Source organism: Saccostrea cucullata, unplaced genomic scaffold, assembly GCF_032062105.1.
Source record: "Saccostrea cucullata isolate Sc308-1 unplaced genomic scaffold, CSIRO_AGI_Scuc_v1 ctg118, whole genome shotgun sequence".
NCBI lineage: Eukaryota > Metazoa > Mollusca > Bivalvia > Ostreida > Ostreidae > Saccostrea > Saccostrea cuccullata.
The window spans coordinates 1-18,010 of NW_026938921.1; the positions used below are offsets into that span (position 1 = coordinate 1).

The 18,010-nt window shown below is 32.8% G+C and overlaps 2 protein-coding genes across 2 annotated transcripts; both read right to left on the minus strand.

The window, feature by feature from the left end:
• Window positions 1-5,421: 5,421 nt before the first annotated feature.
• Window positions 5,422-6,834, minus strand: LOC134251812 (uncharacterized). Its single transcript, XM_062734231.1, has one exon. It carries the CDS (start codon window positions 6,832-6,834, stop codon window positions 5,422-5,424), a length of 1,413 nt encoding a protein of 470 aa, XP_062590215.1.
• A 124-nt stretch (window positions 6,835-6,958) lies between these two features.
• LOC134251813 (uncharacterized) lies at window positions 6,959-7,987 on the minus strand. The gene has a single exon (XM_062734232.1). The coding sequence runs from the start codon at window positions 7,985-7,987 to the stop codon at window positions 6,959-6,961; it is 1,029 nt and encodes a 342-aa protein (XP_062590216.1).
• Window positions 7,988-18,010: the final 10,023 nt, after the last annotated feature.

Below are 18,010 nucleotides of genomic sequence, written 5' to 3' on the forward strand. Positions count from 1 at the left end.
CGGCATCACGTGGCTTCTATTAATAGCGAAATGTTTCTTAATATAAAAAAAAAGCTAACAGAACAACAATACCCTGAAGTTTAATAGTTTCTTCGAGTTAATAATATAGTCGAAAAAAATCTATTTTGTCTAAATAGTACTGCTAGAGTGCAGCTGTCCTGTCAGTAAAATAATCATTCCACACATTCGCACGAAACCTTACCCGATGTGTTGAATTTTAGACATATGAACTGAGTTTTTTTTAGAACCATGCTTAACTTGGGATTCTAGCAGCAATTTCTAAGTATTTTAGGAGGAAAACTTTCCATCTGCACAAATCTTATCTTTTGAAATATCCAGTTTATTATTGTTCTGTTGCTTTATTTTTGTCACGAATGACAGAGGAAAGGCCGACCGGGATACGTACAATGTATATAGCTGACTGTCTTCAAAAGAGAATATAATCGATGAAAATAAATTAGCATTCCTGTTTCATCAACTGAACTCCATTTGAATTTCACATGATAATCACAATATTTGCTTTTAAACTCCACTTAACGTATCTTCGTACATGCCGTCTAAGCCAAATTATCTTTACACGACATGATCAAATCCCAAGTTACTTGATGTACACATTGTACGTCATCGGTGGTGATTTTAATCAAAATGACAGAAACAAGATACATTGTATAAGATTTTGCACAAATTCTGCTTCATATGAATATCAAAAAATAGGTCTGCTAATAAAGGAGCGCAATAGGTACCCATGGGAATTCTAATAGATTGTTGGAATACCACGTCTCCAAAATCCACGTAGATATTGTCCATCAGAAACTCAAGCATCTTTTTTATACCAACTTCAGAGTACTTGTGTGTGCAATCAGAATGTGTTTTGACAAAATATTTTTGCAAATGACCAATGCCCATGTAAGTAAATTTACGAGTTCCATTTTTATTGAAAAAGCAGCTGTCAATGATATCAAAAAGCCTGGACTATAATTTATCGTGGCCTGGGGAATGGTTGTGTATAAAGTTGAAAAATCGAAAGATTTTAAGCTGTTGATTTTGGTAAAATCTCGTGATTTGTTGTTAGTTAAGCTGTTTTAATTCCATATAACTTTAATTCTCCCTAAAATAACATAATATACCAAACTCTTTTTTATTAGTTTAATCACTTGTTGGACAGTCAAGTATACGTAATAAATACATACTACGTGAAGTACATTAAACTATGTGTACAAAACACGTCGTTTTTGTAATGTGTTGTACTTTACTAAGAATTCGCATTTTCCAGGTCGAACGTTTATGCTATTGGACCCATACTGATACATATATCAGTGTTATCTTTACCTATTATTTCTAATATTTGTCATATCGAGAAAATTATCACCTTATAAAGAGATAACAAATTCGATAAAATGAGATTAAGGTTCTTTTCATATTGTCAAGATTAATCCGTCATTTTTAAAAAGTGATTCATTATGAATGTTTTATTTTTTGTATTTGTACTCTATTGAGATTAGATACTCTTCCTCCCATTTACATTTGATTAATATTCACTGTTACATGTAACAGTGCATTTGAAGGTCAATACAATAAGAAAAATCTACAAAAACTTTTATTTTATAAAAAGTATATTTATTGGTAGACCTGTGAATTATGCATGAAATAAAATGAGTCATAAATATGTTTTACTTATTAAATAATATTCAATGGCCATTGTAAGAATTTATTACATGGAGATGAAAATGGTCTGCATGGTGATGATGATAAAGTCGGATACGGATTCAAATTCAAATTATGGGTAACTGCATCTACCGTATCTACCTATTCCTACTAATTCCTTTGTTGATCATGATCCTTTTTATCTTACTTTTAGTCACCTTAGTTTCATATATCAGTTTATTTTCAGACTTAATTGATCGTTAAAATTGATGAATAATAGTTATTATACTTAAGTGGTCGTTGATCATCTTTATTTCTTTTAACGTTGATATGTTTGAAGGCAGTTTTTGGTAGGATTTAGATTTAAATTTCATCTTATTTAAACGAAAAGCATAGATTTGAATTGCAATGTTTACAAATTGTTGATGGACTCTTTATTAACAACAAGGCTGTGGCATTATGATTAGAAGGTCTTTGGCTTACATGTACACCCGGCTTCAACTTATTTATGTCTGGAAGGAATAGATAGCAATTATGTTTTTGTCAAGCGTTAGGCATTTCAAAGTGAAACTTACAGGATTTTCGGATAGTACATTAAAACCCAAGGCCCTATGTAATTATGCAATAACACAAATAAGATTCCACTCTAGCATATGAACATTCTGGAAAGGGACACTAAAGGGACACTACACAGAGCACAAAAATCAATCAAAATCTTACCATTTTTGCCCTGTAGCAACCATGCTGCACAAATTGCGACTTATATGTTACCTTATTATAATCTGTCATGATGGAAGGGGAAGATAAACATGAAAATTTTTCATTTAACAAAGGCCGAATTTAACGAAAGTCTGTACATGTATAAAAAGTGTTTTTTTGTGAATGAATAATGAATTTACTGTAGTTTCATCAATATTCGTTGAGCACCAATTTTCGAGCAGATCCACGAAACTCAATGTTCATTCAATTAAGAAATTTGTTATTCATTTGTTTAGGCAATGCTTTTGTCCACGAAATTACGCATCCTTGAAAACTTCCGTTTTACAAAATCGACAAAAATTTATACCAGTCAAATTTAATGAAACCACAGTTTACAAATATATGGAATTATATTATGCAACAATTTACATTTTCTTTAAAAAAAAAATATATTTATGCTTTCCATATGATAATAAAGCCAATTTAAAACTGAGTTTCCCGCAGCTCTGTTATTATTCAGATTAAATGAAGAAACAAGTATGAGTATTGTTGTAGATATGTCATTTATTGATGACATAAATGAAACACATGAAATTTGGGAGATCCTATGACTCTCTACACTTAGTATCTACACCATGTTATGGATCTCCCAAAAATTAAAATAACATCATGACAATACTCAAAAACACAAATTTATCAACATTTAAGCTGAAAAATAAGGTGGCAACAAACAATAGGCCACAAAACAAACTAAAGTATGAAATACATCCCAAATTAAAGCTTAACCTAAGGGATGGTTGTACGGGGTGGTGGAGGGTATGCTTTTCGTACAAAAAATAACGTGTACCAACACTTGCTGCATCTAACAGTGATAACAATCACGTGACATCTGTGACAATATCTAACGTCTAATTACCGCAAAACCCCGAAACCCGAGCCTATGCATTACCTAAATTTGTTAACTCTGAAACTTGTGATATACAAAAATATATTACAAACACTACATTCTAACCACAGAAATGTAAAATTATAAATGAATGCATAAAACATATTATTTACAATAATATTACATTATGCTTTCCATATGATAATAAAGCCAATTTAAAACTGAGTTTCCCGCAGCTCTGTTATTATTCAGATTAAATGAAGAAACAAGTATGAGTATTGTTGTAGATATGTCATTTATTGATGACATAAATGAAACACATGAAATTTGGGAGATCCTATGACTCTCTACACTTAGTATCTACACCATGTTATGGATCTCCCAAAAATTAAAATAACATCATGACAATACTCAAAAACACAAATTTATCAACATTTAAGCTGAAAAATAAGGTGGCAACAAACAATAGGCCAACAAAAATCCAACTACATTGGATTTTCCGCCACCCAAGGGAAACAACTCATGGACATCCATGGACAAAAAGGGAGTCACACCTTAATACCTGTGTTTGTAATAAAAGATGATAGATCTATATACCTGAAAAATAAATGGTGGCCAGCAACCCCTTTTAACATTTAAATTGCATATATGATAAACAATATTTTCAGAACATGGGTTTGAAATATTTGCACAAATGTAACAGAACAACATATCAACAAATGTTAATTACAGTTAATTACATTACAGAGAGTATTTTTTTTATCTATACAAATACTTCACAGTACACATTCCAAATATCTGAGTCCTTTATTCCATACTCGAAATCGTTATTTACACTCTTATAATCCCTTGCACATGTCTAAAAATAACTCAGGTGTAATAAAGGGTAGGGGGAGAGGGGATGACAGACCTAATCTGAACCATCAGAAGCTAACCTGGGCGGATGGCAGACATGATCTGAACCATCTAAAGCTGAGTTTTAGCTGACCTAGGGACAATACCCATGAACATGGCAGACATAATCTGACCTGTGTGTATCTATGGACAACCTACATGGACATAACCTACCTAATCTGACCCATGGACCGCTTATCACGGGACAATCTACAGAAAGATGGCAGACATAATATGACCCATTTAAAGCTAAATAAGGGACAACCTATATGAAGATGACTAGAATAAAATGATTTATCCAAAATTAATTTCAGAAAAATCTATATAAGCAGGTGTTTAATGTTGTATCGATATCAATTCAATCAATGGTGGGGAAAGACAAACTATTGAATAGAAAGTGTAAAAGACCCTGTCCTTATATATCTCTTAACTGCATCGGATTTCCATCTACCCATACGTTGAATTGCATTTTCAGAAAAATCTAACCTGGCTGCATGAGTTGCTGCCCCAATGCGAAAACTATGACCTTTGTACAATTTTGGATTCAAACCGATGAATGTAATACTTGCTTCTAAATGTTTTGAAACAAATGAATTTGAAACTGGAGTACCATCAATGAATTGAAAAAGGGGCCCTTTTGAATGTTTGAATTGGCGCAGGTAATCAAAAAGGGCAAACACAGAACAGAGTTCTTTTTCAGACTGGGCCTCTAGGCAGATGGTAACTGCCTGACCAGATTGTATAGTTTTGGAGCGACGCAAAATTAAACTTACGCTTTTTAATTTCCCTTTTTCAGTTTCAAAATAAATGTCTGACCTTTGCAACACTTGATTCAAAGATTGCGGTGTCCTAACAATTAATTCTCCCAATCTAAAAAATCCAAAAAATGCTGTAAGAAACAATGCTCTTAACAGAATTCGGTGACTCCAAGTGGCGCTTGTATGACATAGCCTGTATTAGTTTTAAAAGAATTTCCCCGGTTATAGGGAGCCTCGAGTCTGCTCCCTGGCCAGATTTTTGACACCCTTTTAACAATTTCTGAACAAGAAAATTCTGAGATGGGTCCGGCAAATTCAAAATTTTATGAACAAATGAAATGGCCGAAACATGTGATGACAATGTGCTTGGTGAATATTTGTTTTCGTAAAGATGAGCCAAAAAATTACAAATGGTGCTTGTCTTTAATGGAAGATCAAGTGTTGTTGGTGACCAATGCTGCAACATGTTCCATGTATGTAGGTATGCTTTTTTTGTTGCATGGTTGATAGAAGCCTGTATTAGATTCCGGGCCATTGGTGTTAAATGTGCAAAAGCTGGCAAGGAACATGGGTTGGATGTTTGTCTAAGAATGGAGCTTCCCTGAAAGCCTCCTGAAATTTTAAACGAGAGAGTCTGTCAGCAAGTACATTGGATTTTCCTGAAACATGTTTTGCTCTAAAGTGTATATTGCACTGCATTGCTACTAATACAAGCCGACGTAGCAATTTCATGAGGTTATGTTCTTTAGATGTCTGTTTATTTATGATTTCTACAACTGCCATACTGTCAGATAAAAACAATATTTTTTTGTTTTGAAGTTCATGCCCCCATAATTCTAATGCAATAACAATCGGAAAAAGTTCTTTGATGCAAATTTGATAATGTATAAGGGCATCAGGCCATGTCTCCGCAAACCATTTTGAACCCAAAACTGCAGCAAAACCATGAGACCCTGACGCATCAGTTTGGAGATTTAGGTGTTCTGAAGACATCCATTCTTTATTTAGGAAAACAGACTTTCCATTAAAGTGGTCTATGAAATATGACCAGGTAGCTAAGTCAGCTCTCGCTTCCTTTTCTAGCTTAACATATCGTTTAGAATCATCGAAACCACATGTGAGATTGATTAAACGCCTTAAGAAAGCCCTACCAGGTACTACTACCCCACACGCGAAGCTAAGAAGACCTATGGCTGACTGTAATTCTTTTAATGAGACTTTTTTGCACTTTTTTAAGTGATCTAACATTTCTCTAATCTTGACAACTTTTTCATATGGAAGTCTGTATTCCATTGTCCCTGTATCTACTTCTATCCCATAGATAATTTTTTTAGTTGTTGGTGTCTGTGTTTTTTGCATCTTAATAGGAATCCCAGTTTGCCTACACAAGAATAAGAAACTAACTAGATCATCCCTACACTTTGATGAATTTGGTGGGCCCACAAAGAAAAAATCGTCTAGGATATGAGAAACCCCCGCTGCTTTAAAAACGATTTCCATTATCCATTGTAGTGCACAGCTTAATGATTCAAAAATTTGACAACTGCTACTTGCCCCCATTGGTAAACACATGTCATAATAGAATGAATTTTCCCAATGAAATCCTAACAGATGGTGATCTAGAGGGTGAATTAGAACTATCCTAAAGGCATCTTCGATGTCGGACTTTGCCATTAAACTATTTTTACCAAATTTTTGAACCAAACCTACAACATTATCAATTGAATCATAGTGCACAGCAGAGAGCTCTTTTGGAATGTTGGCATTCACGGATTGGTCTTTAGGAAAAGACAGGTCATGAATTATTCTGAAATTACCTGAATTACCTTTTGGCACTAAACCGAGGGGTGATACAATAAAGCGATCTAATGGGGGTGTAAGGAATGGTCCAGCAATTCTACCTTTTTCTAGACCTGTTTCTATATATTCATTGATAATATTTGGGTGCTCCATTGTTGATTTATGATTTCTCGACATACGGGATATGATAGGATCTATGACACAACCCAGGCGAAAACCTTGTTTAAAACCCTGCACCAAATAGTTTGAAAGAGATCTATCATAATGGGCTAGAAATTCACTTAATTTGTTTGGGTTGACTGTTGTTGGAAGTTGAAGCCCCCCCTGTGGTTGTTGAAGCTCTGGGTTTAAAATTTGATGATTGATTTCTTTTACCCTCTCTACAACTTGTTTTTGCGTGGTTTTCGTTGCATGTTTGGCATGTATGAGAGAAGGGGCACTGGTCATTTGAGCATTTATCCCCATTGTTAAAGGCATAGCAGAAACGGATTTGTGATCTGCTTGCCATTTTTCGAAAGGGCTGTTGGGCAGTGTTATTAACATAGGTGCCTGTAGCAGCTTTTACTCTAAGTTCTTCAATGGGTTTTTGCCAGGGGACATTAACTGTTTCTTTTAATTGTCTAAAATTTTCGTCATAGACTCTCCAAGCCTTTTCTCCTAGCATTTTGTGCATTTCCCTTATGAAAAAGCAATATTTTAACAAATGCAGGGCTTCACTTGGGGACTTTTCCAAATATATTGCTGTGAATATCAAAAACGCATCTGTCCACTGATTAATTGACAGAGGCGTTTTTGGCTTTGTTGCATTTTGCTGTATTGTAACTGATCCGGCAGCAATATTTAAAGATACTGGATCCTCTCGCTGCTGCAGCAGCACAGGCAAATCTAAATACTGATCTTCCCAGATTTTTTGTTTTATGCGTTGTGCTACTGTTGCACCGAGGGGAATCCCATCAGTGATGGATATGCTATTTGCCACTTTTGGGGTTGCTGGCTCACCTGAACTCAATAGCTGATTAAGTAATGCTGATATGTTGCTTGTAGCATCTGAAGAAGGACCGGCATCATGCACACTGGATTCGGTGGAAGGAGCATTATCTGAAACTTGCACGTCCTGAGGAGCCACTTGTTCAGCGTTAGTGATGGGAGATTGGCTACTGCCCTGTTGCTTTATAATTTCAGCTGCAAGTTTTTCATAATCGATCTGCAGGGTTGGATGCTCCGCCGGTTTTGACACTTCACTTTGGTTTTTCCTTTTCTTTCCCCTCCTCAGGGTTTCGTCTGTGGCTGGCTGTCTCTTTGGCATGGTTGAAACTGAAAGAATTGTGTGTATTTAGAATATATAGCTTCATATTTTAAGCAAACTACTTCTGGTTGCTATTGATGTTATATTGAAAGGTCTCATCAACATATTAGATACCGCCTTTCATAATTGCATACTTTGATAATTATTACATGATTTTCAGATTTTCACAACAGTCGCTTCAAATCATTACTATGAATATCTTCAGTGATACAAACATATCGGTTACATTTTAGTGATTAATCAAGCTGTTATAGAATAAAAAGGCCATGCCTAACTCTTGATCATGTGTTAAAAGATAGCATAAAAACAACCTTGTGACACTAAAATGAAAAACTTTGACACCATGCAAACTGTAAGTTCACATTGCAAAACAATAACTTTGAGACAGTAACATGGAAAACCTTGACATCATGTATACTGCAAGTTCACATTGCGAACTAATAACTTTGAGACAGTAACATGGAAAACTTTGACATCATGTATACTGCTAGTTCACTTTGCGAACCGATAACTTTGAGACAGTAACATGGAAAACTTTGACATCATGTATACTGCAGATTCACATTGCGAACTAATAACTTTGAGACAGTAACATGGAAAACTTTGACATCATGTACACTGCTAGTTCACTTTGCGAACCGATAACTTTGAGACAGTACCATGGAAAACTTTGACATCATGTATACTGCAAGTTCACATTGCGAACTAATAACTTTGAGACAGTAACATGGAAAACTTTGACATCATGTATACTGCTAGTTCACTTTGCGAACCGGTAACTTCGAGACAGTAACATGGAAAACTTTGACATCATGTATATTGCACTGCAGTCTCTAACGGAGTTTATATCTAAAACAAATGTATAAATTGTTATTATTTTACTCCACTTGCATGTTTTGAACAGAAATATCTCTGAATCTCTTACTAGATATTTGACTTATGTCCTATACATATGCATCATTTTACATGATTTATGTTCATATTATTATAATAATAATATGTGACTTCAAATTTATTAATACTGGCCTTAGCCTCCTGCAAGTGTTGACCACCGCATATTTGATACTATTAAGGTATTTGACCATCGGTACTGGACCTGTACTGCGTGACTTTGTAGATAGGTGAACTCCATCAGGCCCCAGGTACTGAAGGTTAGCCCAAAACCCCCGGTGCTTCCAAAAGGTTACATTTGGTAGGGATCCAGATGCCGAATTCAGGAGCTGGTTGACCTCAATAACCCCGTTGTTGTAGCCAGGTGGCGATTTTTGAGGGTCCCGTCTGATGAGTTGTCCGATGATTAACGTTACGTGTTTGACACCTACCCCGTGAATAAGAAAGTTCGCCAAAGAAATTATGTTCCTCATAATCTTTGCGGGGGGATCAAAACAAAGGTCATTACCCCCAATTTGCACAAAACAAATGTCTGGGACTGTGTGGAAAGTGCATAGTGTCGATGTCGCCAATCGTTGAACTGTTAGCCCACCTTGCCCCCGGATCACCACCGAAAATTTGTCACGGTCCAAACACAGATTTTTGTATTGTGTATTTTCACTCATAAATTTGTCCAGTCTTCTAATATATGAATGGCCAATTATCGCCACCTTCGTTCTGTCCGCCATTTTGAACACCCCGCATGTACCCAGGCTCCGATGGAGTCGAAAAACAGTCACAAAGTAAATCCAAAAACTGATCACTTACTTTTGATATCAACTGTGCATATAAGTCTTACGCTCGCAAATGCAATAATTATATGGTGTTGAATCAAGATTAATAATCCGTAATTGCGATGCTTTTCGTACAAAAAATAACGTGTACCAACACTTGCTGCATCTAACAGTGATAACAATCACGTGACATCTGTGACAATATCTAACGTCTAATTACCGCAAAACCCCGAAACCCGAGCCTATGCATTACCTAAATTTGTTAACTCTGAAACCTGTGATATACAAAAATATATTACAAACACTACATTCTAACCACAGAAATGTAAAATTATAAATGAATGCATAAAACATATTATTTACAATAATATTACATAATATCGTCAACTTCCCTTACTGATGCGGCAATATACCTTCATCACCTGCATACAGAGTGTATATATTTCAGATGATTCGATTCTCAAGAGCTAGCTCTATGTATGAACAATTTCTAAAACGAGGTAAATTATTGACAAGCAAGTTGATGAAAGAAGAATATCAGCAGTCTAGTTTAAAGTCATCATTTCGTGAGTTCTATGGTCAATACAATGACCTTGTCAGAAAATACAAATTATCATTGAGTCAAATGCTGACTGACGTTTCTCATACTTATTGTTAGTCCATTATTTATACACTAAATTGACGACGGATTTTCCGTTATTTACTGATCCTGACAAGGAGCAGACCTTTTCATTTTCATTAAAAATACCCTTAATTTTATTAATCAATAATATATAACACTCTGAATTATTTATGATTCAAACTATCTTTTGAGATTAAAGGAACTTAAATGGAGTGTCATTAATTATTTTAATTTTATTACAAAATTAACATTATTTGCATCTGATTTAATTTATGTCATTAATTATTTTAATTTTATTACAAAATTAACATTATTTGGGAAATTACGACAATTATTTTGAAAAGAACGTTGAAATGGCTCTAACAACGTCACCATAGATATGTATTTTTACCGTAATATGGCAATTTTAGAGGTATTTGGCTTCGACCTAGACCAATCGAGATGGTGAACTTTTTTGAAATTTCACAGTTTGGTGACTTTTTACATTTACTTTCATTTACTTGAATGAAAAAGAAATCTCTAGGGCAGAAATACGAAAAATGTTGAAAAAATGTGATACATTTAAACAGATTTTTTAATTTTAAAACAATAATTATAACAGTAAAAATTAATTATCAATATATTATCAAAATCCCTAGGGCAGAAATAATTAGACTCGGCCTCGTTAAATGGAATTAATTTATGGGGAAATTAAGGATCGTTTCTTACGTTTTCTGTGAGTTACATGTAATGGTTTGTGATTCACACAGATTTGTTATGTAGGCATATTTCATGAATGCACTACATTTTGCATGTCTTAAGCATAAAAATATATTCAATATTTGAATTTCTCGCTGTCCTACTTCTTTGCATTTTTCAATGTTCACGTTAGCGCACGTGTCTTCATGTATATTTCTACGTGTAAGTATATACGAAAATGGTATTCAAATCAATTTCACTGTTGGCTTACTAGAAAAACAAAGCAAATATTAATGTATCAATTCAATGTTTATATTTAACAGATTAAAGGCACCAAAAATAATTAACACTGGAATTATATGTAGAAAGTACAAAGATTTTAATTTCAGATAATAATGGGAATCAGGCTGCGGACCGTCAGCCACCAAGTAAGTATATTTCTAACGTACATAGCTTGTATAAATTATTTGATTTTTTAAAAAGCATAGCTTTTAAATGTTTCACTTATGCTTAGTTACGCAACAGTATTCCTGCATAATATGATGAAAAACAGGATATGAAGGCTATAAAATTTACACAGTATCAATTTTGGTTTAGCTTTATATATTTTCATATGTATTTAATACTTACTAAAATAACGTAATGAAATTAGTTTGGTTACCTGTTTGGACATTCCTGTAATAAATGCACATTCTTTTAATTTCATGGGGTTCATAAACAAATTTCATTATTTCAATTGCCTTACATCGTTCAATTTGAAAAGATATACTTGTCTCTACTTATTTTGTAGTTTTTTTGGAATCTGCTGCTACATTAAAAAGAATGTGCATTTTTTACAAGACAAAGTTTAAATTTAATATTGTTGGCCCATACCTTTTCTGAGTATTTATTGCATTTGATATATCAAGAAAATCATCTCTTTATAACGAGATAACTAACTTTTTTTCATCTTCTCAAGAATAATCCTTACTAGCTTTCTAGTTTTTTTAATGCTTCATTATGAATATTTTATGCTTCCTTCACATTGATGATTTATCATATTGTTACTGGTATCTATTTACGTTTCCATACGTTTTGAGTTTAAGACAATTGAAGGGTAAATAATTTTTCAAAGAAAGAATGGATAAGTTCAGAGTCTATATATGACAGAAAATAAAGCACTTAAGATACGATGTGCTTAATATATCTACTAGAAACTTCCGTACTAAGTACAAATTTTAATTTCAGATAATAATGGGAATCAGGCTGCGGAGGACCAGCCTCCAAGTAAGTATAACGTATAACTTCTAAAGTTCATGGCTTGTTAGATAAAAGCTATGGTCAACAAAATGTTCTTTTATATTACATGGTAATTGAAAAAGATATTAAAAGGAATGGCATTGTTTTGATCCGATTATTGTTTTATTTACATAGCAGTATTCAGTATTGCTATGAAGCGCCTACCGTGACACGGGACCTGTGAATTTATACATGAAATAAAATGAGTCATAAATATGTTTTTCTTATTAAATAATCTTCAATGGCCATTGTTAGAAGTTATTACATGGAGATGAAAATGGTCTGCATGGTGATGTTGATTAAGTCGGATACGGATTCGAATTCAAATTATGAGTAACTGCATCAACCGTATCTACCTATTCCTAGACTAATTCCTTTGTTGATCATGATCCTTTTTATATTACTTTTAGTCACCTTAGTTTCATATATCAGTTTATTTTCAGACTTAATTGATCGTTAAAATTGATGAATAATTGTTATTATACTTAAGTGGTCGTTGATCTTCTTTATTCCTTTTAACGTTGATATGTTCTGAAGGCAGTTTTTGGTAGGATTTAGATTTAAATTTCATCTTATTTAAACGAAAAGCATAGATTTGAATTGCAATGTTTACAAATTGTTGATGGACTCTTTATTAACAACAAGGCCGTGGCATTATGATTAGAAGGTCTTTGGCTTACATGTACACCCGGCTTCAACTTATTTATGTCTGGAAGGAATAGATAGCAATTATGTTTTTGTCAAGCGTTAGGCATTTCAAAGTGAAACTTACAGGATTTTCGGATAGTACATTAAAACCCAAGGCCCTATGTAATTATGCAATAACACAAATAAGATTCCACTCTAGCATATGAACATTCTGGAAAGGGACACTAAAGGGACACTACACAGAGCACAAAAATCAATCAAAAGCTTACCATTTTTGCCCTGTAGCAACCAAGCTGCACAAATTGCGACTTATATGTGACCTTATTATAATATGTCATGATGGAAGGGAAGATAAACATGAAAATTTTTCATTTAACAAAGGCCGAATTTAACGAAAGTCTGTACATGTATAAAAAGTGTTTCTATGTGAATGAATAATGAATTTACTGTAGTTTCATCAATATTCGTTGAGCACCAATTTTCGAGCAGACCCACGAAACTCAATGTTCATTCAATTAAGAAATTTGTTATTCATTTGTTTAGGCAATGCTTTTGTCCACGAAATTACGCATCCTTGAAAATTTCCGTTTTACAAAGTCGACAAAAATTTATTCCAGTCAAATTTAATGAAACCACAGTTTACAAATATATGGAATTATATTATGCAACAATTTACATTTTCTTTAAAAAAAAATTATATTAATATCGTCAACTTCCCTTACTGATGCAGCAATATACCTTCATCACCTGCATACAGAGTGTATATATTTCAGATGATTCGATACTCAAGAGCTAGCTCTATGTATGAACAATTTCTAAAACGAGGTAAATTATTGACAAGCAAGTTGATGAAAGAAGAATATCAGCAGTCTAGTTTAAAGTCATCATTTCGTGAGTTCTATGGTCAATACAATGACCTTGTCAGAAAATACAAATTATCATTGAGTCAAATGCTGACTGACGTTTCTCATACTTATTGTTAGTCCATTATTTATACACTAAGTTGACGACGGATTTTCCATTATTTACTGATCCTGACAAGGAGCAGACCTTTTCATTTTCATTAAAAATACCCTTAATTTTATTAATCAAAAATATATAACATTCTGAATTATTTATGATTCAAACTATCTTTTGAGATTAAAGGAACTTAACGAGGCCGAGTCTAATTCGAGTGTGCATCACTTTGCGAAGCTTTTTAATTTCATGCAGTCATTAATTATTTTAATTTTATTACAAAATTAACATTATTTGTAACTCCTACTGATCTGAAAATTTGATTTTACGACAATTATTTTGAAAAGAACGTTGAAATGGCTCTAACAACGTCACCATAGATATGTATTTTTACCGCAATATATGGCAATTTCAGAGGTATTTGGCTTCGACCTAGACCAATCGAGATGGTGAACTTTTTTGAAATTTCACAGTTTGGTGACTTTTTACATTTACTTTCATTTACTTGAATGAAAAAGAAATCTCTAGGGCAGAAATACGAAAAATGTTGAAAAAATGTGATACATCGGGGCTTTTCCAACAAATTCCCATAGGGTCCAAAAGTAAAAATTGACAACTTTTGATATGGTCCCCTAAGAAATCGGGGTGGTAAACATTCGATTTTTTAATTTTAAAACAATAATTATAACAGTAAAAATTAATTATCAATATATTATCAAAATCCCTAGGGCAGAAATAATTAGACTCGGCCTCGTTAAATGGAATTAATTTATGGGGAAATTAAGGATCGTTTCTTACGTTTTCTGTGAGTTACATGTAATGGTTTGTGATTCACACAGATTTGTTATGTAGGCATATTTCATGAATGCACTACATTTTGCATGTCTTAAGCATAAAAATATATTCAATATTTGAATTTCTCGCTGTCCTACTTCTTTGCATTTTTCAATGTTCACGTTAGCGCACGTGTCTTCATGTATATTTCTACGTGTAAGTATATACGAAAATGGTATTCAAATCAATTTCACTGTTGGCTTACTAGAAAAACAAAGCAAATATTAATGTATCAATTCAATGTTTATATTTAACAGATTAAAGGCACCAAAAATAATTAACACTGGAATTATATGTAGAAAGTACAAAGATTTTAATTTCAGATAATAATGGGAATCAGGCTGCGGACTGTCAGCCACCAAGTAAGTTTATTTCTAACGTACATAGCTTGTATAAATTATTTGATTTTTTAAAAAGCATAGCTTTTAAATGTTTCACTTATGCTTAGTTACGCAACAGTATTCCTGCATACTATGATGAAAAACAGGATATGAAGGCTATAAAATTTACACAGTATCAATTTTGGTTTAGCTTTATATATTTTCATATGTATTTAATACTTACTAAAATAACGTAATGAAATTAGTTTGGTTACCTGTTTGGACATTCCTGTAATAAATGCACATTCTTTTAATTTCATGGGGTTCATAAACAAATTTCATTATTTCAATTGCCTTACATCGTTCAATTTGAAAAGATATACTTGTCTCTACTTATTTTGTAGTTTTTGGAATCTGCTGCTACATTAAAAAGAATGTGCATTTTTTACAAGACAAAGTTTAAATTTAATATTGTTGGCCCATACCTTTTCTGAGTATTTATTGCATTTGTTATATCAAGAAAATCATCTCTTTATAACGAGATAACTAACTTTTTTTCATCTTCTCAAGAATAATCCTTACTAGCTTTCTAGTTTTTTTAATGCTTCATTATGAATATTTTATGCTTCCTTTACATTGATGATTTATCATATTGTTACTGGTATCTATTTACGTTTCCATACGTTTTGAGTTTAAGACAATTGAAGGGTAAATAATTTTTCAAAGAAAGAATGGATAAGTTCAGAGTCTATATATGACAGAAAATAAAGCACTTAAGATACGATGTGCTTAATATATCTACTAGAAACTTCCGTACTAAGTACAAATTTTAATTTCAGATAATAATGGGAATCAGGCTGCGGAGGACCAGCCTCCAAGTAAGTATAACGTATAACTTCTAAAGTTCATGGCTTGTTAGATAAAAGCTATGGTCAACAAAATGTTCTTTTATATTACATGGTAATTGAAAAAGATATTAAAAGGAATGGCATTGTTTTGATCCGATTATTGTTTTATTTACATAGCAGTATTCCGTATTGCTATGAAGCGCCTACCGTGACACGGGACCTGTGAATTTATACATGAAATAAAATGAGTCATAAATATGTTTTTCTTATTAAATAATCTTCAATGGCCATTGTTAGAAGTTATTACATGGAGATGAAAATGGTCTGCATGGTGATGTTGATTAAGTCGGATACGGATTCGAATTCAAATTATGAGTAACTGCATCTACCGTATCTACCTATTCCTAGACTAATTCCTTTGTTGATCATGATCCTTTTTATATTACTTTTAGTCACCTTAGTTTCATATATCAGTTTATTTTCAGACTTAATTGATCGTTAAAATTGATGAATAATTGTTATTATACTTAAGTGGTCGTTGATCTTCTTTATTCCTTTTAACATTGATATGTTCTGAAGGCAGTTTTTGGTAGGATTTAGATTTAAATTTCATCTTATTTAAACGAAAAGCATAGATTTGAATTGCAATGTTTACAAATTGTTGATGGACTCTTTATTAACAACAAGGCCGTGGCATTATGATTAGAAGGTCTTTGGCTTACATGTACACCCGGCTTCAACTTATTTATGTCTGGAAGGAATAGATAGCAATTATGTTTTTGTCAAGCGTTAGGCATTTCAAAGTGAAACTTACAGGATTTTCGGATAGTACATTAAAACCCAAGGCCCTATGTAATTATGCAATAACACAAATAAGATTCCACTCTAGCATATGAACATTCTGGAAAGGGACACTAAAGGGACACTACACAGAGCACAAAAATCAATCAAAATCTTACCATTTTTGCCCTGTAGCAACCAAGCTGCACAAATTGCGACTTATATGTGACCTTATTATAATATGTCATGATGGAAGGGAAGATAAACATGAAAATTTTTCATTTAACAAAGGCCGAATTTAACGAAAGTCTGTACATGTATAAAAAGTGTTTCTATGTGAATGAATAATGAATTTACTGTAGTTTCATCAATATTCGTTGAGCACCAATTTTCGAGCAGATCCACGAAACTCAATGTTCATTCAATTAAGAAATTTGTTATTCATTTGTTTAGGCAATGCTTTTGTCCACGAAATTACGCATCCTTGAAAATTTCCGTTTTACAAAATCGACAAAAATTTATACCAGTCAAATTTAATGAAACCACAGTTTACAAATATATGGAATTATATTATGCAACAATTTACATTTTCTTTAAAAAAAAAATTATATTAATATCGTCAACTTCCCTTACTGATGCAGCAATATACCTTCATCACCTGCATACAGAGTGTATATATTTCAGATGATTCGATACTCAAGAGCTAGCTCTATGTATGAACAATTTCTAAAACGAGGTAAATTATTGACAAGCAAGTTGATGAAAGAAGAATATCAGCAGTCTAGTTTAAAGTCATCATTTCGTGAGTTCTATGGTCAATACAATGACCTTGTCAGAAAATACAAATTATCATTGAGTCAAATGCTGACTGACGTTTCTCATACTTATTGTTAGTCCATTATTTATACACTAAATTGACGACGGATTTTCCATTATTTACTGATCCTGACAAGGAGCAGACCTTTTCATTTTCATTAAAAATACCCTTAATTTTATTAATCAAAAATATATATATAATTCAAACTATCTTTTGAATTAAAGGAACTTTTAGTGTGCATCATTGCGAAGCTTTTTAATTTCATGCAGTCATTAATTATTTTAATTTTATTACAAAATTAACATTATTTGTAACTCCTAGATCTGAAAATTTGATTTTACGACTTGAAATGGCTCTAACAACGTCACCATAATATGTATTTTTACCGCAATATATGGGAAATTAGATGGTGAACTTTTTTGAAATTTCACAGTTTGGTGACTTTTTACATTTACTTTCATTTACTTGAATGAAAAAGAAATCTCTTTTCTGTAGTAAAAATTGACAACTTTTAATGGTTTGTGATTCATTTTAAAACAATAATTATAACAGTAAAAATTGTCAAAATGAAATAATT

Bases quoted from the DNA above. Each gene is read 5' to 3' on its own strand.
- LOC134251812 (XM_062734231.1), bottom strand. From the start codon at position 6,834: ATGGAGCACCCAAATATTATCAATGAATATATAGAAACAGGTCTAGAA.
- LOC134251813 (XM_062734232.1), bottom strand. From the start codon at position 7,987: ATGCCAAAGAGACAGCCAGCCACAGACGAAACCCTGAGGAGGGGAAAG.